Source organism: Melanostigma gelatinosum (assembly GCF_949748355.1).
Source record: "Melanostigma gelatinosum genome assembly, chromosome: 5".
NCBI lineage: Eukaryota > Metazoa > Chordata > Actinopteri > Perciformes > Zoarcidae > Melanostigma > Melanostigma gelatinosum.
In genome coordinates, this window is record NC_136638.1 from 15829081 (window position 1) to 15853423 (window position 24343).

Below are 24343 nucleotides of genomic sequence, written 5' to 3' on the forward strand. Positions count from 1 at the left end.
AAATGAGACTATGTTGCCGAACTCACCATCCTGGACTGTCTTCTTGGCTGAGCTAGAGGGAGCTTTAGTTCCCGGGTCTCCATATCTGCCAGGTTCAGCCTCTCCCTCTAAAGAAAGACATGAAAAAAACCCCGCCATGATTAGAATAGTTAATACATGCTTAAAATAATAGTTAAACATTTGTGAAAAAGACTTATTTGTGTTAGAAGATAGATACCAATGATATCTCTGTGCATTGATATCTGGAGTCAGGAGCCAACTTAGCTCAGTATAAATACTGGAAGGAAGGGGAACAGGTTACATCCCTTTTGTTTAATCCGTAGACTAACACTAATGTGAAGACTATGATGTAACGTCTCTGTTGGCCACTGCGCTTGGCTGTTATAAGCCAATAAATAGTTAAATGTCACAGCTCTAAAAACCTCAAGTTGTTAGGTTACTGTTTTTGTACAGATTAAATAAAAGAGATAAAGTTCATTACTATGGTTTGGAGCTGCTAGCTTAGTTTTGAACTTTGGTGAGAGCCAAGCTAAGCTAATCGCCTCATCCAGCTCTGTACGCCTACTTAATGCAGAGACATGCACTTTTCTCATCGAACTCAGGTCCCCAATTCCCAATTCGTTTTGATATGATGCTTTTAATACCCTGAAAGACGGGCTTGGCGGTGCTGCAAAGTGACACAAACATTATTTTTCTCGTCTGGAAGGAATAATCATGGCAGCATCACTGAGGAGCGTAAAAACAAGTAGAATCAGCCAAGGGGAAGCACAGTAATGCACCTATCCATCTTAATACAAAAACACTAATCCATCCTCCCCCTTACACACACACTGCAGTACAACATCCACTATGGAAGCAGGCCAGTGGTGGCACAACCTCAGGGCGGGAGCACGGCAGCCAAACACTGAGGTACAGGGAGTTTGTCATGTCTGTCCGTAGGCTGTGCCATTAATACCCTGCGATGATTAACTCCCAAACACATCCGTGTCCTGTATTCATATTTAACAGGGGTAAGCAACCTTTGACAGGCATGCCACCATTGGCACGCAGTAGCTCAACCAATGGCACCCTAGCAATAAGTGTGCAAGAGTTTGTTGGAAATGTTGAGTGCCCTCTTATTGCCTTATTCATCCACCTGCCCTACTCTGCCTCTCATTGGCTAATAATCATTGCCTTGCCGTTTTTATTGCTGAAGATTGGTGGGAAGTTGGTGTATAGGGTTAATGATTTCAACTCAGGTGTTTTCATAATGATGGCAGCCTGCTTATATAGTGCTCTCATATTAGAGAATTTTTTTCTTTTTTAAACGTTGCGATGCACTTTGCCTTTATGGATGGGCAAAATTACAGAGATGTATGTGTGTGGAGGTAAAAGTGAACTTTTTTTTTCCAATACGCCCTCTATTCATTATTCTTCCACTCTTCCCTCTTGATCATCTTTGCCAGACCTTTCTCCTCCTCATTATTGGATGCCTTTCTTATCTCTTGAGTTACCCTCTGTGCAGGCAATCTCTCTCAAGTGCTCTCTAGGCCTTGTACATCTTTGTGTCTCCTCCCTCGAGGCCACCGTCACTTTCACAAGCTGGCATTTAGCCTGAGGACTTGTGCTAGGATCGCTACCAGCGGCTGTCAACTCACATCCTCTGAAGTTTATTTATCCTAATTTATGATGATCACAGGAGGCTCTGTTGTCTACGGGGCACAAAGGGCATGAATGAAAACAGTCATACAAACACGCACATAGCTTCCCTCTATGTGATCTACTGTTGTGTGTCTCTCGCCTTCATAACAGCCTGTTCAGCACTGTTCACAACACTGCAGTCCATTGATTTGCGGGTTCATTTTGAGTTTGTTGTTGGTTTTGGCTCTGTCTTTCTAAACTGGAAGTGCAGGGCAGCAACAATCCACTCGACTCACTGTGGCTCCATCTGCTAACGTTTACCCTTTATTAATCACCATTTATCTCGGCACTAGTTCCTCAGGGCCTATTCTTCCAAACCAATTCTTATTTTGCATCCTAAACAGAAATTGAACTGCTCTGCTGATGTGATTGCTTTCATCTGTTCATTAAATTAACAATACTCTCGGTGTGATTGTGTGTACTACCTTCCGGGTGCGTCTCAGCAGGCTCCAGGTATCATTGATTACCATCCGTGTGTGTGACTGGTTAATTCACTGCATTCACCCGGAATCACTGTAGCGTGTACGTGTGCGTTTCAGCTGATAGTCCCATTTATGTGTTAAGACTCCACACTGCGAGCGCTCACCCCTCTGAAAGAGCAAGATAAGAGCTGAGCTGAGGGTCGTGGATATTGAGTTCCTTTTTATGATGTGGCCAACAAGCCATTAAAATCAGAGCGGTAAACAATGTTTCAAGAACGCCTGGGGAGGGAACTACAAACCCTTAGCACATTAGACTGAAATGAGATATTTGTTCTTGCCCCAGCTCACACTCCATTTAATTCACAGACCTGAGGTGCGCACTGTTGTTTGTTGCCCTATCTGTCTCTTTTCTTATTAGTTTCCCTCTATCTAATTCTTGTAGCGTCTCCAGGCGCAGATCAAAGATGGTATATATGAGCATATATTAAGAAGAAGTGACAGAGTTTGGGGAGATTAAAGATGGGCCGAAGAGGGATGGGAGCAGACAGACAGCATATCTTCACAGAGGCCGAGGCTCAGTCAGTTGGAGAAATAGCTGATCAAATATACAACGACGAACACTCTGCTGGGAAAACACAATGTCACGTCTAATCAGGCTGATTGGCAATTTGGAAGCTCCAGGTTTTCAAGGCTTTTGTTTGCGGATGCTACTGCCAAGCCAGAGTGCATCACAAATGGCTTCCGTTTCCGCTGCCAACATGGTTCCCGTGGCAACCAGTTATTCACTACCTAATCTAATTAGGCAAACGCACAACACCTGCACATTGTGAACCTAACTTGTATTGTCTTCCCTCTGTCTTTGTCTGTATTGTGTCTTGTGAGCATTGGTTGCCAGTTTGACTCTCCTGTGCTCCTCTGGACCAGCTGTGATAATGGGGCACCGCCTGCCATTTGTAATCCTCCCTTTGACTCCCCGTCTCCATGTAATGTATTGCAATCACAGCCTCACAAAAGTGTTGGGCATGCCCATAGAGAAAAGCCGAGAATGAAATAGCCAGAATACTGATTCCAACATTGCTGCCAAGGACGCTTTCTCTCCTCTTGTCTCTGTGTCTGTGCTGGGGCTTTCAGGGCAGCTCTGTAATGGTTACAGATGGGACAGAGCAGGAAATAATGCAGATGTAAAAAACCAGTATTAAATAAAAATTCATAGTTTGACTCTAGAAGAATCCTGAGCTGACCTGGTGGACACGTGGCAGTAACGTGGTGCAGCATTAAGTGTGATTACGTGGCTGCAAAGCAGTTGGTTCTGATTGTATCACAGCTTAGTAAAATAAGTAAAAACTGTTAAATGACAGAAAGTGTAGCTAACAGTGAACTTCAGCTTGTATTGTATTACGTAAGATTGTTTGACAGCAGGTATTTTTTGCCTCCTTGTAAATGGGAAAAGTTAAAGTAAATGTCAGGGCATGGCTGACATTATAATGACTACAAGGCATCCGCTCTCACTCCAGATTGCTGTTGTCAGTCACAGGTGGGTGGAGAGTGAATCAACAACCGTAGTGCGAGTGTGTGTGAGAGTGTGTTTATGAGCTCACTGTGTGTTTTGTACAAACAAAGACATCTAACGTGGGTGTGTGCGCTCATATCCCTTCGTCTGCTTATATAAAAATCGCAAAATATTGGATTTTGCCTCAACAATGAAAGTCATTTTGAGATCTGGAAATAAATATCAAAACAGGTTCACTTGAGGTTTTCCACCAGCAGTTTACTGAAATGTAAAAATAAAATAAAAAAATGAGGAGAAGCGGTTTACTTAAATTGTACTGCCTTTATGAGGGCCGACTCTGACCTGAACTTAGAAAAAGTAGTTTGACAAGTTTATCTTGACACAAGGTCCTCTGAGGTTTGTCTGAAGCTTTCAGCTACATCTCAAAGCTGGATCACAGAAAGGTAACTGCAGCAATCTTCATTCCCTTAGAAAGGTCCAGCAAAAGCAAGTAAGTGGGCCTTGTGTTTGTACTATTTTTCAAATTTCTTTGAAAAAAATGCAGACAAATTACTTGATCTCAAGTTTTAGTGAAAAATGAAAAACAATGTGAAAAAGCAAATAATTAAACAATCCAACCTTGGAACACAATCTTACTCAACCCTATGTTGTTTGCTTAACTATATAAGTTTAGGTCAGCCAGTATTTATATTGAAAAAAAAGAGACTATATATATCATTCAATATTTCGTAATTCAGCAGCCTATAAAAGGTGCAATGTGTAAGCTCTAGCCAATTGCTAAAACAAATAGTGGGCAGCATTGAAACTGCACTACTGGGTCCATACCATTTACAGTCATACCTCATCTTTATATTCACTGTGCCACTAACAGGGGGCTCTAGGTCTGTGCATGTTTTGACAGTTTGTTTAAATCCAAAGTGGCAAAAATACTTTTTAATCTCGTCTTCCTCGTCACCCGGAGACTATTTCACTGGGAAGAGAGCGTGAGGTAGCTCCTGCAAAATGTCTCTTATTGGTCCTGGGTATGCTTTGGGCATTGAAATTGGTTCACCACGAACATGAAGCCCTGATCTGAGTAGCATATGTCTCTTTAGTCCACCCACGGAGCGAGCTGGGCTGACTGCATGGGACACGGGCCAGTGTCACCCACACACACCTACCTCCTTACAGAGCTATAGAGCAGTGAGCACATGATGTACACGAGGCCTAACAGGTTAACCAACCATGACTGGAAACAAATTAGTGTAGCCAAGGATTCTTCAGTCTGTCCTCATGCATAATGAAGACAAGAAGGGTTGTCACATTTAGCTGGGGTCGGCAACATTTGAGAAACTAGTAAGAGTAAGCTGGATTTTAAAATGATCCAACTGAAATACCCAGCCCAGTGTTGCCAACTCTTTTCTAATGAAAGCTAGCAGCTCCAAAAGTCTCTAAATCTAGCGAGAAAGTCGCCAAGTCGGCAACACTGACAGCTGGTCCTTTCAGGCCCCCCTCCAAAGCCCACTGATTCGGACCGAATGAAATGATGATTGCAGCTTAATACAGTGCTGCCACAGCCACTGAATTATTTTCTGTTTTTGTCAGATCATTTGATCGATGGGGTTTTTGTCGGGATGTAAAGTGAATTTCAACAAATAAAAACTAAAAAGGTTTCTAAAAGACATTACCTTTCCTAGCTGTCAAATCAAAAATTGAATACAAGCAATCCAGGATTAATGAGGTCCAGCAGTTCATCATATTTTCTTAATTCAGCCAAATGCAACGTACACCATATTTTAATGAAATATTTATAAAAAAAACAGTCACTGAGATCTGACTGTGCTTGGCTAGAAACTTGAGTGATGGCAACCACGGAGCCTGTCAGCTCTGTGACCTCTATGGATATGTGAAGATCCCCACTGAGTTGCTGTGACATGGGCAAATTCTACTTTCTGACGGATGAAGACTGTGTAAGTGGAGCTGGAAGGGACAGCGTGTTGGTTCTTACTAATGATTTCATTCCGGGAAAAAGAAGCCGATGAAAGAAAAGAAGAGAAAATGCGAGACTACAATGACACGGGGGGGGGGGGGGGGGGGGGGGGGGGAATGTGATAATCTCCAAACCTCATCAAATATGTTTAAAAACAGCTACAACTAATTCTCGCAGGCTTTTCAGTGCATGTGTGTGTGTGTGTGTGTTCGCGTCACTGTGGTATGTTGATTCACAGTCACCCATTGGTCATCATTATGTAATTTCCTTCCGATGAACTCAATACTTCAGTAACAATAGAAAACTCTCAGGCGTACGACGTGAGGCGGTCCCGAGAGAGAAATGGCCTGAAAACATGAAGAACAAAAGTGATGCGAGAATTTCGGGAAAGTGAGGATAATGTTGAAAGAACAGTCTGAAGGGAGAGAGAGACCTCTGCAACTGCAGAGTTTGAGACACACAGAAGGCAGGGTTGCAGGCATTGTATTGCAATATATTACAATATATTTTGTGGGAAGCAGCACTTTATATAAGATTCTGTTGGTTTAGTAAATTGCCTGCCAGAGAAAACAGAGGGAAAAGTTTGCCTCCACGGTATGCTAAGTTTGTGACTTCTTCAGTCTGCCGAGAAAATTGCATGTGAGGTTTTCCTATGCTCAGCATGTGCTCCCATGTTGCTTCTACGCTGTCATATGAACAATGGATACATGGAGACAACACAGGTAACTGATTTATACCATAAAATGTTCACAAAACAACATGAATTCACATATGTTGGCGGGATCATCTATCTACCCACACTATACCATTTCTAGCATTACCAGACATCCTACTCTGTTGGTTGTTTAAAATGCATTTACAGCATCACTCGCGTCATACATCACTTCTACAGCCGTATTGGTGGTGATGGAGCTTCTTAGTGTGGGAAAATGTTCAGAAAAAGCTGAAACTTAATAAATGAACAAATATGGCAAATTACAGCCTTTTTTCCAATTTAAAAACAAAACAACCCTTGCCATCCCCAGGCAATCATCAAACCCACTGTCCAATGCAGATTACAGAAGTTCCATCAGATCAAAATACACATAACGAAGTACTTTAATCCACGACATCAGCTTCTACTATGCAGAGACCTTGTGTAAAATGAGGCTCTAATGTTGTTACACATTGTTAAGTCTCACAAGCCATCCAGTCTAGCAAAAACCATACAAGCTACAAACAAAACAACAGAAAACAATTATTTGAAACCAGGCCAGCTGTCACCAGACAAATGCAGGAAAACAGAGTGACGCAGGAAGCAGGACTGTATGCAAAACTAAATCAACAGCACAATGTTGACGCGTTGTTGTTATCAGTATAAATGTTCATTTCAGTGAGGCAAAGCAGCCAACTGGGCTCATCTGATTCTGAAGTTTACTCAAATGCTGTAGGATTAGCATGGATTCGAATGTATGTTTATCTCCACAGTAAGCTCCACATCAACTGCTGGACCTCATTAATCCTGGAAAATATTTACCATTGGTGGATTTGATCGCTTGCCGTTCAGTTTCACCAACAAGTCATTTGTGATCCCACTGATTCCATTCATTAAATGCTACAGAGGGAAGCATTAATCGGCAAGTGATTCATCAGGGGACTGGATTCTCCCCCATCAACCTTTCTGCTGCTGATTAGTCTCCAAGGGCGACCAGTGACTCATTAGTCAAACTGAGATCAGCAGGTGGGGACTGATGGCGCTGTGGTTTCTGCTGTATTGACCAGCAAGTCTGTGCTGTGGTCACCCTGGTCATTTCAATAGGATGTTAGTAATCTGACCACACACACACACGCATTCGATTTTATGAGATGACATTCTGTACAAAAACAAGTCAGTATTGTAGCTTTATTTAGGACAGGGATTCAGGCATCATGCCCCACATTGGATGACTCATATCTAAAAGCTTGTCATGCTGACACTGGCTGGAGTCAAAAGGTGAAGCCAACACTTATGAGTGTGATGCCTACAGCACCAGCTGGGTGAAAATGGAGCCCGCTCCAGGCAGTTTTAGACACATGAAATCAGCAAATGTTCCCAAAGCAGAACAGATTGATTCTCATCATTTATTCGCTGTCTAATTGTTTTTCTGTCCATGACTCCCTGGTGTCCTGTTTTGTGTGGGAGCAACTGCACTGTTAGCAGCTCTGCAGCAGGGGAGCAGTCACATTGCAGCTGAAGTGGATCGCTGCAGCAGAACAAGGCGAAGGAAAAGATTGAGAAAAACATATTTTATGCGCTCCCATAAAGAGTCTAATTGGCACAAAGCTCCTCTCTGCTTCAACTACACTGAATGTCTCTCTGGAGAAGTGCACAGATGCCATATTCTCAAGAGGACAAGTCACCTCACTATGTCCTGTCAAAGTGTTGCAGTGACTCACACGCATGGAGTGTACCGTGTGGTGTGGGCAGTGTAAAAGCCTTGACATTTTAGAGAAGGAGAGGGCTTTCAGGAATAATAGTTTTCTATATGTAGTAGGTGATGAAAGGAATTCTACTGTGAGTTTATCTTACCACAGTAATTACAGTATTACAGAAAACTGTAATTAATTGCATCAGGTTCTTTATATTTTATCTTATCTTTATATTCTGACCTTTACTTTGGTGCAGAGTTGTCCAGTGTTCCATGAATAAATCCCAAGCTGTAACAAACTGAAGTTTTTCTTCCCCACATAGGTATCACCACAGAAGTACATAAAACTGGAGAGTGATGACTGTTTGTGCTGGTTAGACTGTGTGTGCTGGTGTGAAAAGTGAAGCCAATGCCAAAGTACCTTAAACATGCATTTTCTCTAGTGGCCATCAGGGAAGAATGGCCCGATACTAATCACTTGATCTATTACCTCACAAAACACTGTAAACATGAGTTCATGGTCTTAGTCGCTAGTTTCAAGTCTTCTTCAATACAACATGGTGCTCATTTAGTGAAATTATGGTCCCATTGAGAGTACAACTGATCATAAAGCAGGACATGCTTCAAGTGACTACCTTGTGATTGACAGCTTGCTACCACAGCATTGTGCAGTTTGGAATCTGTCCGTGTTTTCGTCTTAGAACTTCAACCCTTTCACAGTGTGTTTTCAGTTCATGAACGTTTTTGTAACAAATGGTTCACCTAAAAATGGTCTTATTCAGCGTCCGGTTGTGCTTAGCTCCACCCCCTGCTGTTCTACTTCTGGTTAAATAGAAAACAAGATGGCGATGGTCAAAAACCGAGATGGCGAGAGCCAAAATGACGAACTCATGCGTTAGTAAACAAACATCCATATGGTTTCACAGGAACAATTTATTTTCTGTTAGGCCATCGTTGTTCGAGCATCTAAATCAGGCCTCTCTACATTTGCTACAACTGGGTTTTGGCACAGAGGATTCCTCCATAACATCTCATGTATTTGGTCCCTGGTTGAGAGAATGAAGCCCTGTTTACTTTTTGTCTTTAGTTCTCGCTCAGACACTATGATGCACTGAGGCGAGGCTCTTCTCATTCGGCTCAGTTTCCACGAGGAGCTGGCCCAGATAAACCTGCTCAGCAAGTCTTTCCCTGAAGAGTTACAGTTACTGTGCTAGATATGCAAAAAACAAGCCAGCACCGAACAGAACAAACTCCGTGGTAGAAAGATTTAAAGTATCTGTGTGTGTGTGTGTGTGTGTGTGTGTGTGTGTGTGTGTGTGTGTGTGTGTGTGTGAGAAACAGTGAGAGTGTGAGCGAGAGTAAGTGAGTGGTTTGCAATAATTGAGTTTAGTCAAGAGTTACTGTGGGTCTAAGAGCATTACACACTTGAGTGTGATTGATAAGTGGACTTGGCATTGTTGCTATGGTAAGTCCATAAGCAGCATGTAAAAGTAGCAGCATTTAGCCTTGGAAAAAGACACACACACACACACACACGTATACACACAGTCGTGTTTTCATGACTTTTGGGGACTTTACATTAACTCCAAGTCTTCACTCTACAATGTAATGATTTATTTCAGGATGTGCATTTTGTCCGCAAAACGAGGGCGAGTCCCAACAATGTGACTGTGTAAACAGGTTTATGTCCTCACAAGATGGGTAAAACACGCCCCCACATCACAGCTGAAGGACGACTGATGTGAAGTTGATTAATAAATAAATAAGTACAGCACATTCAAGCTTCATTATATTAACACCGGTGCAAACATTCCTTCAATACATTCTGAAAATGTACAGATTAACTTCGTGTTTTAAACCGCTGTACAGCAGATGCTTTTGCACGATACTTTTATTGTCGAATGGGAAACAGTAATTGATTCAAACCATTGATGTATATGCTATTATGTTGTACTTATTATACTAGCTACATATGATTTGTACCTTTAAAGCAGATGGCTGCAATTTCAACATGTAAATGTGTAAAGTCCAAAAATATTTTCGGTTTTGCTTGTTTCTGTTGAGCCGATCATATTACGATGTATATAATAAAGACATTTTAGTTATTTGCAACTGAATGGGAGTGAATGAGCGTTATGTGTGATATGTAAAGTATCCTCAGCTGTGCACATGCTTTTAAAGGCTGCTTCAATTAACTTGAAAAAAAACAAAAATGCAAAAAAATGAGCAGTCCCTGTAACGATCACATTAGCCTCTGTGTGTGGAATCGTTTTTTTACTAGCTCAAGAAAAATGACCGTCTTGACTTAATTGAGGATAAGTGCATTACAGGAAGAGACTAAATGAAGATTCCTACCGACACATCGTACCAGCATTTTTTCATCACAATTATACTTCTGGCTGCACTTTGTTTTTGTAATTTAACAAATGAATGTCAAACCTCTCATTGCACCAGTGACTTGTGTTGTTTAGATTGTCGTCACAGTCTTAACAAGCCAATTTGTCTGATTTCCTCATTTAGACCACGATGTACTGATCACATAAAACAAGTATGATCAAGCATACAATGCCAACTACAGACACAATTTGGTCAGAAGTCAAAGTATTGATGTTTGATATTCCATACACAGTATGCATTAATATAAACATTATATCACACACAAACAGCAGGACTCACCTTGGTCCAGAGACTTGGCAGGAGCCCAGCTTTTCAAGTAGTCATCCTGAGTGGAAACACAACATAAGAAACTTGGTTATTAAAAAACAACTCCGTGTCGAGAATATCATTGAATTATTTTGCAGACCGGAGAGAGAAAAGCCCAAATACTAAAGCAAACTACTGACAAAGCCTGTCCTCATTATTCTCTCCTTTTGTTCTTTCATACTTGTGTTGAGTAAAAGTGAATGAATGCAGTAACGAAGAAGAAGAGGCTTGTTTGGACATTTAAAAATGGTACACACATATACAGAGAAACCTGCAGGAGACACACTGGGGAGTAAAGAATGTTACACACTAGTAAATAATGTGTTTAACGAGGACAAAGACATTTAATGTCAAGGTTGAAAAATAAACTTCTGCTCTGAAAAAACAGTTCAGAATCAAGTGTTGTTGTAAATAAGAACAAATGAGAGGAGAAGAAGGAAGGATTTCGAGGAGGTAGTGTTACATTTTTAGCAGCTGGGATGTTCTCAAATCATACTCAAAGAAGTGCACATTATTCTTATTGTTCAGAGTAGTCTACAGTCATGGAGAGAGCCTCTTCAGTTTAAATTATTAAAAAAGAAGATAATCGGCTTGTCTCAGCTAAGCTCAGTTGAGAAGAGGTTTGGATTCGTTAAGCCAAATACGCTTTTATTCAATGGCTCCATTCAAACTGGATGCCCTGCCCAGCGAGCGACATCTCTCATTGAGAGGAGCAATTAAAAAGTAAATTACTTCACAGTCCTGACTGAACCTTCACTGTGAGCCCCATTTGCATTTAAAGGCACTATGACAGGTTCATAACACACTATAAGCAGATATAAGGACATTTTAAGGATTTTTCAATGTACTCAATTATAGCTTCTGTTATGAAGACTTTTAAAATGATTACAACAGTTTTACTATACTGTCATAATAAACACATATATATGCTCACAACCACATTATAGTGTATTATCAACCATTTTTTAAATGATGTATCCCGCTTATACATGCTAAATAGAGGGGGATGAAATGTTACAGCATGAGGTTTGCACTGAATGTAGTCGAAAGTGCTTTATTTGCAACATGAGCGATACACACAGCAGGGTGTGAGGCTGTGTCTGTGCCACTATAGTGACCGGGGCAAAGAAAACCTGCTGGGTTTGAAAGCAGGATCAATCTCTCTCTCTCTCTCTCTCTCTCTCTCTCTCTCTCTCTCTCTCTCTCTCTCTCTCTCTCTCTCTCTCTCTCTCATTATTAAATTAAAAGAGCATGAGGTCTCCAAACATCAACCAAATGATAACGGAATGTAAAGAAAGCTTTTTGGAACATTGGAAAGAAGGAAGGAAAAAAGACAGTAGATTAGAATAAATATCTACTGAGACAGAAACCAGAGACAGGTACTAAGTGCAGGCTCAGTGGCCACGAACTGGCAATACAAATAGTAAGACACAAAAAAGAAACCAAAAGAAACCAGAATATGTGGTCACAGTCCACAGAAAATGAAGAGTGGACTGTGGAAATGAGATGAAACCTAATTAGCTTCTCCCTTAGGTCCTCACTTCACTCATGTTCTCACTTCACTCATGTTCTCACTTCACTTTTCTCCTGTGATGTCCATCTCCCCCACCGTGTCTCCATTATCAAGTTATCATTCATGACTGTTAGAGTGCTAGTCAGATGTTACTGAAGTCCTTTCTGTGATTCTCTCTGTATTTATGTACACTCCATTGTCAGCGACTGAGAAAAAAGATAACAGTTACAATGTTGCAGGAAAAATAATCTGTATATAAGGCCCTAACAGGTCATTAAACTGTTCTGCTTAGGCAATACTTTTTAATCCTTTATTTGCTTCAAGGTAATGCATTTGCACATTTCAACATATCCGGTCTGTATGTGCAAAAATACTGAATAGATGATTTAAAAAACAACATTTCAGCATCAGGTAATAATCAATATGTGAAGTTCAATAATGTAGACTTCATCCTTTTTTAACCAAGGTATGAATCACAGGTCGAGCCGGTAATTGATGTCGACATAATGCCGAAACATCGTAATTGTAATAGTGTTTTTGAGAGCATCAATACAGAGCGCAGGCTCCCTTTTCTCTTGAGCTTGTTTTCAAACTTTGTATTTTTGCTCACATCCAATAGGAAATTGATAACACAAAATCAGAAAACATTGTGTCGAGAAAAACACTGTGTGGCCAAAACTCTTCAAGATTTAGTGGAAAATTGAGCATATTAATGCAGTTTAAAAAGGATGAGCAACAATCAATATGGGTGCTTGAAAGTATGCAACCTACCAAACCTCTACAGCAACATTTTAATATGCTGAACTATACCACGTCATGACTGAGCAGCCACCCAACCTGCTGTGCATTTAAATCAGCAACACCTCTCCAGCTCGGCAACAATGTCTTAAAGCAAGTGCCGACCAAACACTGCAATGTGGCCTCCAGGAAGGTGCTGCAGTATTTTTTTAAAGTGCTATTAACAAATCACAAACACAATGGATTTACTTACCTCCGCTTCCTTTAAATGATTGCAGAGGAGAGAGGCAGAGGAATAGAAGGGAGAGAGGAGGGAAAGAAAGAAAGGTCAGTGATAATGGCAAAGTATGCTTTGTCGAGCAGATCTATTACAACCCTGTGTTACTCATTCTGAATACTGAGCTCAACTCCACAGATTCATTTAATAGGAATCTGATTCTGAAGGCGGTATAATACTAAAGGACGCACACACACACACACACACACACACACACACACACACACACACACACTCACAGCCTTATGCGATAGCCTTATTTGATGTGGCATGTAATTTGAAACACATCGAGGGCAATTTGTACGGGCTTAGTTGAGGCACGGCATAAAGAGAGAGGGGAGGAATAAAGAGGGAGAGGCAGGGGAGTTGTGCATAAATAGAGGCAAGAGGAAAAATAGGGAATGGGAATTTAGTGCCTTTTTATTTTGCCAGGATATTGTGGAGAGGAGAGGGTTAAAGGTATTCCTCACTAATTTACTATCATCTTTATTTGAAGAATATACATTTTGATGAACCAACATCTTGGCAACTGGCGTTGTTATTCCACATAACTAAATGTGGCAGGATCTAAATTTAATCATGCCGAACAAATCTCAACTGAAGCTCAGCAGAATAGCAGTTGGGCCATATTTAAATCATCTATAGTGCACAGTCTAAAGAGCATGGCGCAAGTGCATTGTTGGGGTCTGACCATATGGCTTCAACATGTGCTGTGGGACAAAGATAATCAGGCCTTCCCTTTTGCAAGCAAAGGTTTCATCCTGATTGTGGTTTGATGAGCACCAAACCTCCTCTGAAGGAATTTCACATTAGGGTGTGAATTTCCTCCCCCCCAAAAACGATGGGTTCCTGAAGTCACCTGAATTGATTGCAGCACCGCTGCAATCTCATTGGCCGAGAGCCAAGACAGCACCAGGACCCCTGTGGTTCAGCCACTGTTCTACAATGCTTTTCCCCTTCGACCTCCGTCGAGCTAGGGAGCACACAAATGCTTTTTCCACCAATCCCTCCGGGGTAGCAGGAGGCACACCAACGTTGTTCCTCCTTTTAACCAAAATCCTAGGTTTAACAGTTTATATTCGCTGGCCGAATTCACCAAACTGTCTATTTTATCTTTGTTCGCATCCACGAAGCGAACCCGTTTATTCCTGCAGAAGAGAAGAAGCAGACTTCTTCAGAACGAGAGACAGAGAGCTTCCACTCTCCACCAAGCGTCTCGCCTGCTCCGGCCATAAGGACACGAAAGTCCCTTCTCCAGACGATAGCGATTCGCTCCCATCGAGAGCATACCTCCCGTGGCCCGCAGCCTGAGCCCACCGAAGCTCAGAAGAACTCCCCTCAATCGCCACGATTGCATCGTACCGTAAGGCAAAATAGAGTCTGGGCAGAGTTAGCGAGAGTTCATTTGTGTTTATTTTATCTTGTTTTGTGTGCTTAAAGTACTGTTCATTTTTATAACGTGGTGTATGCTTAATATTCGCGCCGACACTAACGATCGCTGAGATCGTTGGGGTTGGGTAGGAGTAGTGTGTATTCCATGCTACTGTGATCTGTGTTGAAACAGCCGCAGGGAGATCGAAGCTGCGTCTCATCAGTTCAGGAGGTCAGAACCGCCGGCTGAGACAAAGAGCCGCTGTTCTCTCCCCGGGCTGAGAGAGCAACCTTCAGTACTCCTGCGCGGAGGATCGTAATCCCTTGTTTTATTTCATTTTGTTTGGGTTCCTTTCCCTTCTCTTTTACTAACACACACACACACACACACACACACATATAGCTTTGAGCTAATCTAGCTACGTGCTGAACAGCTACTAGTGCATGTAGACACCGGGTCTCCTGTTGGCTCTCCGCCATTTTGGGTCCCGCGCATGAGAGACGTCACTACGTCCCAGCTACGTCACGTGTCACTGAGCTGTTCCCTCACTCCCCCCCCCCTTTGCTCACACATACCCACACACACACCCACACACACACACACCCCCCTCTTTTCAATAGTCGGTTGATTTTAGATAGCGTGCTCATGAATGTATAGTTGTTGTTAGTTTAGATATTAGTTGACCAGATCATTAGTATTAGAACGTAATAAACTCTGTTATATTTTAAAGAGCAGCTGTCTGTGATTACTTTGTGCATGCGTATTGTGATAATAACTGTATATGTGGTCTGTGCTCGAACTTAAAAACCTTCACTGTCACTCTGAATGTGTAATAGTACTCAGACTACTGACATTGTGAGTGAACACTAATTATGAGACTTAGTTTTATCGTTTGGTTGTTGGTCCCTGTTCGCAGGGTGGTGCCCCGTTGTTATGAATAATCATTAATAATTGTTACATACATTAATAATTCTATTGATGTCAAGAATTCAGTTTCTAAATGCTGATAACCCAAACACGCTCCTTTACGTTCCCAACAGCATTTAGGGTTGCCAACTCTATTTTTACGAGTTAAACAGCACGTAATCTGGGTGCCAAGTATGGTGAAAGGGGCAAAAGGTTTTTTTTTGTCTCTTAATCATTCATAGGTGTGTTTTGGGCATAACATGAATTAAACCAATCAGAGTCTTACCCCCCATTCCTTAAAAAAAAAAACTGGTGTGCCTACACCTGTCACATTGCTGTTTCAATGGCGCATTCTGCAAATTCACGAGCAGTTTTCTGCAGTGAAAATGTTTCTGAACGGCTAAACGCTGACAAATATGGATTGAAGCTGAATATATTGTTTGATAAAAACATGATCTTACTTTTGGAAAAGATTACATCCATCTTCTTTCAGTAAATTTGACTTCTGGACTTTAAAAGGCTCTGGACTTACTGGAAATGTTTGGATCAGGAATCTGAAAGAATGCTGGGCATCCATCACTGGGATCTAATTCTACAAATAGTATTCTACTAAGAACACTCGTGTGGCCTGAATTTGATCTGCAAAACCAAGAAGTTGCGCAGCATTCAAATGTTGATTTAGAATTTGCATGTCAACGTTAAGAATGAAGCTTCGAAGCTTCCAACTATAGTTTCTGGGACTGAGGAGGGCACTGTGTTTGCTACTTCTTGCTGTCCGTTGTTCCATCTGGACAACTGGCGACATGTTGGTGTTTTCTGCTGAGTTCATTTCGACCTGCAGCTTCAAATATGTTGTGTGTAAAGAGAGAGTGTTTCATTTGTTATCATGAGATAACAGCGTTTACTGTGTCCAGCAGAGCACTGCAGCTGAGGTGCTGCTGCCTGAGGTGTGCTTGCACTGTTGTTCTTTAACAGCTGGTGCTACTTAAAGCTGGGGAAGGCAGTTTGTTTGGAAATGAACTGCAATTGGCTGGACAACACAACCAAGAGGAGGTGCAGGAGACTGGTTTTCTCCCAGACCACTTGAATTACAACATTCTGAATGGTTATTACGGAGTCTTTGCCTCACGATTTGCCCAGCTTTGAGGTTTGCGGTTGCTCTTATTATTCTATATAAGTCTCAGGGATGACCTTTCCTTGCCCAAGACCCCCATTGATGGTGCACTCATGTCAAAAGCACTAACTGGCTGTTGAGCTGGCTGCATTGTTGTCCCACCGTCATTCAAATCTTAAAAAGCCATTTGAAGGAGATACAACTGTGTTGTCATAATCGTATCATCTTTGTTGGAGGTGGTGCAGGAATTTCCAGCAGTGAGCTTCACATTGAGGGGAGTCTTTCAACCATGTCCATTTAAAGTTGCTAACACTCTGCAGGAGCTTGTTGGCAAACAAAAATTGAACCGCTTGATTAAGTATTTTTCAGGGTTTAATTAAAATCTGTTTAAAATGTAGCACAACAGCTGTCAGCGAAAATGGGATTCCTTTATTATAAAACGATACATGATGCAGTTTATTTCGCAGGGCCACCATTTTAATTATGGTTAATTGAGTGCATTGAAACGTCTTCATGTCCCAGTGAGTCGTCCCAGTGAGTAGTTAGACGATGTTGTTTAGCAGCTATATAATCAAGTTAAACATAGGCTGCAGTGTTCAGACAGTCTCCCCAGAGCAAGAGAAGGGTCAGACATGTCAATGAGGAAATGTGGAAGGAAATGAGCAGACACGACTCGGTGAAAACTACAACTTAGCATATACGGTACACTTTGCAATATGGTTACTTGGCTGTGGTGTGCTCATCGTGAACCCCAGTTTCTAGTGTCGAAGTCAGACTCTCTGTCACAACCAGCCAGCTCCTCTTCATTCTGTTGTCTGCTTGGTTTTTCCCTGCCACTCTACTATCTCTCCTGTCATTCCAGATCCAGCCACTCCCTCCTTCTCTGCAGTAAACCCATTCCCATCACCTGACCGTCCCCGCCAACCTGTTCATCTGTTTCCCATTTCCCTTATCAGCCTAGCAGTATATGTATACCGGCCCATTTCCACACATTCCCTGCCAGATTGTCACATTTGAGACGACCGGTATATATATTCCAGTCCCAGAAACCTGGATATGCAAGCTGGAGTACTGTGATATAAACTACTGTGGTATACAAACACCTTATCCAGTTTAAGGTATCTTAGTTGGAAGTGAAATGACAAACTTGCTCGATATGAAACAGTAAAAACCAAACCTGAACTAACATTGAGAAGGTTGGATACTTTCAGAATGAAAAGGAGATTGATAACAGGATTCCTCTATGTTCAGTGTAAACAACATATCCAGAATATATCCAAACCAATAATATGACTCAAAACAGAGATACTAGCAAACATGTGCCCATTATTAGCACTGCCGCAAAATGTCGCTTTGTCAAAAGTGGGCTGTTGAAGCTGAATGCACGAATAACCAGTGTTTTCATTTCACTTTGAGGACAGTTTCACTTCCTCTTCACCTCTTCACGTTTGTCATTCTGTCTCCTTGGTCTCCAGCAGGTCGGTTCATTTTTTTTTCCTTTTCCAGCTAAAAGTGATGGGCCTGAGATCTCATCTGATAGCAGATCCCTGAGGAAGTCCAGTAAAGTAGAGAAGGAAAAGACTTGATAGAACCAGAGTGGGAATAGCATCAGCGCGATTAGCTTCTCTCAGTACTTCTACTCTAACCTTCACTGAACGTGTGTGTGTGTGTGTGTTTGCACAAATACTAATACTTGCATTAAAATAAAAATAGGCAAAAAGCCATGCCTGTAGTGCTGACTGAATATGTCATAATCGGGATGAGGATGCAAATCTGGCCTCTCGGTGGAGCCTTAAACATTGACTGCATACTAAATGCATTGTATTCATGGGTCTGGGACCTTGCCAAATTCCTCTCCCACATCTTTCCCTCCTTAGGCTCTAATTCATTCCCCTCTCCTCATCCTCCTGTACTTTCTTCCTCTGCACCAAGTCCCTGCTGTCCTCCTTAGGCTGCATCCTACTTATAGCCACTGGTCTGGGATCTGATCAGCATCACGTGAAGCTGATACATGAGCTATGTGAGCAGATGGCAGAACAGAGAATCGGATTACTTTATTGTTAGGCCTCTGCAGAAGTGAGGAATGCTGAGTAGGACCAGTGGAGGCAGTTTTGCTTCATCAACAATACCGGAGTGGAAAAACGCTCCCATTCGGAAAAGCAACAAACACAACCAGAGGGAAGAACTAGTACATGTGATGTTCTCACTAGAAACGTCCTCGTTAGTAGGATAAGGATTGTGTTTTTTATGCTTTTAAATGTCTGCTCTGTTAAGCACTTTGTGATATCATGTCTGTGAAAAGCGCTATATCAATAAAATGCATTCATTCATTCATAAGAAATATCTTTGTGTGAAGTCAACCAATCCGGTCCTGTTCATAGAATTAATCACCATACTTTATAACACACTGACTTATTTGACCAAAGCCAACAAAACAGAATCTCAGAATGCAGGACGGTCCTATAAAACAAGATAATCGGTGCTTTATTGACTTGCCTTATTCATAGGGGTCGTAGCTTTTTATATAGCATGTTTTATATGGACAAATATGTTGGATCAGTAGTTTGCTATACGTTACATGCTATTAACCTTATGACCAGCACTCAAACCCCCAGCAATGGGAGTTCATGATTGTTATTCTTAACTGACTCAATGATGTGAGTATACAGCCGACATTACTGCGGTGGCAGATTCATCGTGAACACATTTACACCACCAGTGAAAGCGGAGATGTTTGATTGATGAACAGGTCCTCCAACAGATGGAAGTCTTTTTAACCCTTAAGCCGGTATTACTTGCTGTCTCATGATTAGTAATAAACAAGCTTGCAATCCTTTATTGTAAGCAGAATCTTAACAGACTCTTTGGTTATTAGAGGCCCCTTATCGACCTGTTGTCAGCGAGGATTTAACAGTCTATGCAAACTGTACTCAAAGTTATTTATTTTTTTAGTTTATAACCATTATTTTAAAAGCATTTGATGACTATAGTCTAAACATGTAATGTAACATGTTTCGATGGACTTCATAGATACATTGGTAAAAGATAACACTGTGTCTGCTATGAAAGCCTTCAGGACTCTGGGATCCACCATCTCCCAGGACCTCATAGGACTTCCAACATAGACACCATCGGGAAAAAGGCCCAGCAGAGGATGCACTTCCTGCGCCAGCTCAGGAAGCTCAGCTTGCCTCAGGAGCTGCTGATCCAGTCATTGCAATTGTCCAGTCTATTCTCTGCACATCCATCACTGTGTGGTTTGGATCAGCCACCAAACGGGACAGGAATAGACTAACAGACAGTCAGGACTGCTGCAGTATGCCAATTTCTGTGCATGTACTTTGAGAGCAACAAAATACCTGTATTTTCTTGGCCATTAAAGCCGATTCTGAAAAGCAAAATATCTTAAAACCTACAAATGTATCTGTAGCTGAGCTGTGAAGTAAACAGGGAAACGGACTGAACAAGAAGGGTGATGAAGGGATGTCCAGGAACAAAAGAGAGATTGACGAATAACCAAGAGGTGGGAAGATGACAAGGAATCTAAGGCAGGGTGGGGGGAGGAGAAGGGGTGAGGTGGCCGGAGAGCGGAGTGAGTGAGGAAGAACAGAGATGGTAGTTTGCTTTCCTCCAGGGCAGCTCCTCAGTCTATCCAGTATTCGTGTCTACAGCCTTCAGATTGACAGGCAGCATCTCATTGACATGAACAGACAAGTAACACTGAATATTACATGTGGTGCTGAAAAGATACACACACACACTCACACACTCACACATGCAGCTGTGTCAGCCACACAGACTGAAATGAATAGTTAGCTTTCTCTCTCTCTCTCTCTCTCTCTCTCTCACACACACACACACACACACGCACACACACACACACAATTAAGCTAAAATCAAACTGTCTTATAACAATGAATTCCTTCCAGACTGTAACGTTACGTAAGGATCTGGCGACCCAATGACAACATTTGTATTCACAGCCAATCCGGGTTCTCTAAACTGAGACAAACGACGTCTTTTCTTTCTGCTTACTTCCCCCCTTGGCTTTCTATTTTGATAGCCTCCCTCATTCATCAACTCTCTTCTCCTCTCTACTCCTCGTTTTCACACTGCTGAAAACATCCCTTAACTGATCCAGAATCCGAACAATGTGGCTCAAAGCCGAACATCAAAAATGTGCTTCCGTTTGACTCTTTCCTCTCTCTTCACGTTAATGAGGGAGAAACCTTCACGAAGCAGCTTGTTATTCAGAATATCTTGCCATCTTCACGCACTTCAGATGTCTTTCTTCTTTCCAATACCCTCTCCAAACATGGCTTCCTTTCCTTTTTCTCCCATTTCCTCTCAATTTCAGGATATTGAACATGAAAATGAATGATTACAAGAGAAGAGGAGTCGATGGAAAGAAGGAGAGGTAGAGTTAGCTCAACAAAAAAGTGTAGTGAGTAGAGAGGGGGCACCAGGAGGAAAACTAAAGTTTGAAGAAACAAAGAAAAAGGGAAAGACAAAGGAGGAGACTGCTAATGGAGCTCTGGGAAACAGCAATCTTTGCACATTCCCTGGTGAGAGAAGATAAAGTTTGAAGCAGAAGAGACTGAGTGAGAAACACAGATTGAGCAGAAGGAATATGTGTAGAGACACAGAGTTGGTGCAGATGAATGACACGTTGGACTAAATTATTGGTTGTCAAAGCTTCCACGGTTATATTTCCATCCACATGTCATGTGATACTTGAAATGATGCAAAGAATCAAATGAATGAGGAGATTTTGAGGACCATTTGACAACAAAATCCCTGTCATCTAGAGTGAGTACTGTATATCGTGTTGCACTTCTTTGTACACATGAGAAGTTGTAAACCCTGCTTACGTTCTCACCTCCAAACACCTGACTACTCGCTGCATGAAGTGAGTGTGAATGTTGACTGTTGTGTTTTTGTTGTGTAAAGTAATTACTGAACGCAGCCACAATTAGTGCTCGTACACTGGTGCCTTTACCCCTCCTAGTCATCCTTGACTTGTGCAGTATACGCAGAGACGTCATTTCTTGAAATCTGATATAACACATGTAATCATGAAAGTAAATATTTCCTTTTTAAAGCTATATTTTGGGCTACAAATAACTATTTTCTTCATCGATTATTCTGTTCATCATTTTTCTATTAATCAAACAATCATTTAAAATTGCATTTTGGTGTCAATAACAATGATTTCAAACATAAAAGAAGCATATTCTCACATTTCAGAAGGTACCGAAACTGGAATGTTTGACACGATAAATGACTTGAACAATAATCAAGCACTTTCAGCTTGAAGGTTGACTTGCTAAATGGATGAACAAATGACTGAGTGACTGTCTCAAGAAGTAAGTAAGTCAGTAACAAGGATAAAGGACAAAAGAGAACCTCTCAGTCACAGATCCGAGTTAAACAGAATAAAAACAGAGGAGAAGGCGATAAAGCCGATGGCTGAAGGGAACTGACAAGGCAGAAATAGAAAGTCGGACACACTTTCCTTGTGATTCAGATTTTTTTCTCCTCACACCTAGTTTAGTCTCATGTTTGTAACTGTTCCCAAATCACTTTTGTCTGTCAGATCAGCGTTTCTAAACCTTCCAAAAGCTGGCCGGCGTGTCGAGGTCAGCCTAGATCTAGATCTAGATCTAGATCTAGGGCTGGGGGAGACTGAGGCTGGTGGTCACAGTGTAAGAAATAATAGAGAAGACAGCATATCAGATTAGCTTGACACGGCGACAGGACTGCTGCCTGCAGCCCCTGGCTGTGTTGGTTAAGGAAACACAAGAGGAAACATTGTTCCTTGTCTTTTTGTCTACTTGACCACATGTCTGTCGGACTAGTGGACTGTGAATGTGGGTCCTTGATCTGTGAGGTGAGCTCCACCAGCGAGTGTGCAGCGAAACGCTAGATGATGATGAATAGACTCTGCTCTCACACAGTGCTTTCCTGTGGCTGCCATACTTCCATAACCTCTCCGTGGTGTGAAAAACAAAGCCGTAGCTGTCTGTTCACCCTGCTCCTGGAAAGAAAAAACACTCAACATTTCAGTTCCCTCCTCACACTCTCTATCGCCTCTAGCTCACAAGATTGTCACCGCTGAGCAGGATATACGTACATCTTTAGAGTGAACGTTACAAAAATGTGAATAGCTCACCTGCTTCAGCTGTTTTCTGCCTGTGTTGTCAACGCTACATTTAAACGCCCAGAGTTGAATAATCTCTGTGAAAGCGAAAGTGAGATTTGGAAAGAAAGAGCGGAAATTACAGAGAAAGAAAATGTGGGCCAGCAACTCTTTTTCTCTTTCTGCTTTCTAACTCGTCGCTAGATCTTCAATTTGTTGCATTAAATGGAACCCAGGCAGATAAAAAAAGATACATTGGCTGTAATTGAATCCATATATTTGCATTGATGAGCTGCGAGACGGCTCCAGAATGGAGATAAATGAAAAAACAGAAGAGTAAGCGAGTAAAAAAACGAGGGCAAAGGATGCAAAACAGACTTAATATATTCATATGGCAACTAATATTTTTTCTCTGTGTGTCCCTCCGCAAGAGACTTAGTACCCTAAACAGATCCATTGAGTCTCACTGTGAAATTGTATGAAAAGTGAAGAAAATTATGCAAAAACAGCGTGAAAGGAACCATGATAGCGGGCTTACAGCTGCAGTTCTTGTTCTAGTTCACACACAGAACTGAAATGATCTAAATTCGGTCTGCTCACTTCCTGTACAAGACGATCTTATCTTTTTTAATACCACCCTATCTGACAGAATCCCCCCGCTCCTGACGGTATCCCCCGTTGATCGTGCAGCGGTGGCGACGGGCCAAGTGTTAAGACAATCATACGCAGGCTCTGTTATCTGTCTGCTCCACTGGGGAAACAAGGGAAGCGCTTCGGAGGACGGGGAGATCGATGTCCTGTCTTTACTCCAGGTGCATTATTCTGCTCTGTTTAATCGTCCACTTCAGTAAGTTTGTAGGTTTGCTCCACCCTCAGCCTGTCGGAGCTGTCCTGCCCACCACACTTCCCTTTCTCTTCCTCCGTTGCCTTCATTCTTCTTTCTTTCTCATTGTTTGCCTGTCTGTTGACAGAATAGAAAGTTCAAAGGAAGTCTGGGGAAAGAAGCTCTCGTCTTACAGGGTGTGTGTGTGCTCATCTACAATCCAAACCAGTGAGAACATCGTCCGCTTTACTGGTCCATGTGCAAAGACAGCGATATATTGTTTGAGCTTCTAGTTTTCTTCATGAAAAGAGAGCCAAGAACAAAAATGTTAATATCCATGTTGAATCTAAAAATGCTGCTGAGAGGATTTTTAAAACTTTTCTTTACAGATGAATCTGCAGAATATTTTCTCAATTACTTATATTTTTCTCAGAATTTCCCAGAACTCAAAGGGATGTTTGATATATATATATTGTTAACAGCCAAAGATATTCAATTTTCTATAATGTGAGACATGGGAACTCATTCGAGCTCTGGCAGGTTTATTCACATCCTTTATTGGCCATTTCTGACCATCTCATTGGTATAGTAAAGAAATAGACTGTACATGCATTGACTTTTACTTGTTGTTGTTACTTTTAGGATAACAACTAGTCTAGAAACATACCCCCAAAAAACAGAACAGACAACATTGTACTTTCAAAAATAAGCTTAATTTGCGTCACCTTGAATTTTGGTCTGTAAACAATTTGTTAGGATCAAATGTTTTATGTTGATAGTGCATTCAGCT

General features: G+C 41.7%; 1 protein-coding gene across 1 annotated transcript in view; it reads right to left on the bottom strand.

The window, feature by feature from the left end:
• Window positions 1-18549, bottom strand: part of spock1 (SPARC (osteonectin), cwcv and kazal like domains proteoglycan 1) — a gene marked incomplete at its 5' end in the record, with an annotated part of 56843 nt that extends 38294 nt beyond the window's left edge. The window contains 3 exons of the mRNA XM_079269177.1: window positions 27-107; window positions 10645-10690; window positions 18505-18549. Of these exons, the coding sequence (XP_079125303.1) occupies window positions 27-107; window positions 10645-10690; window positions 18505-18549 (172 nt within the window). The remainder of the gene's footprint in view (window positions 1-26; window positions 108-10644; window positions 10691-18504) is intronic.
• Window positions 18550-24343: the final 5794 nt, after the last annotated feature.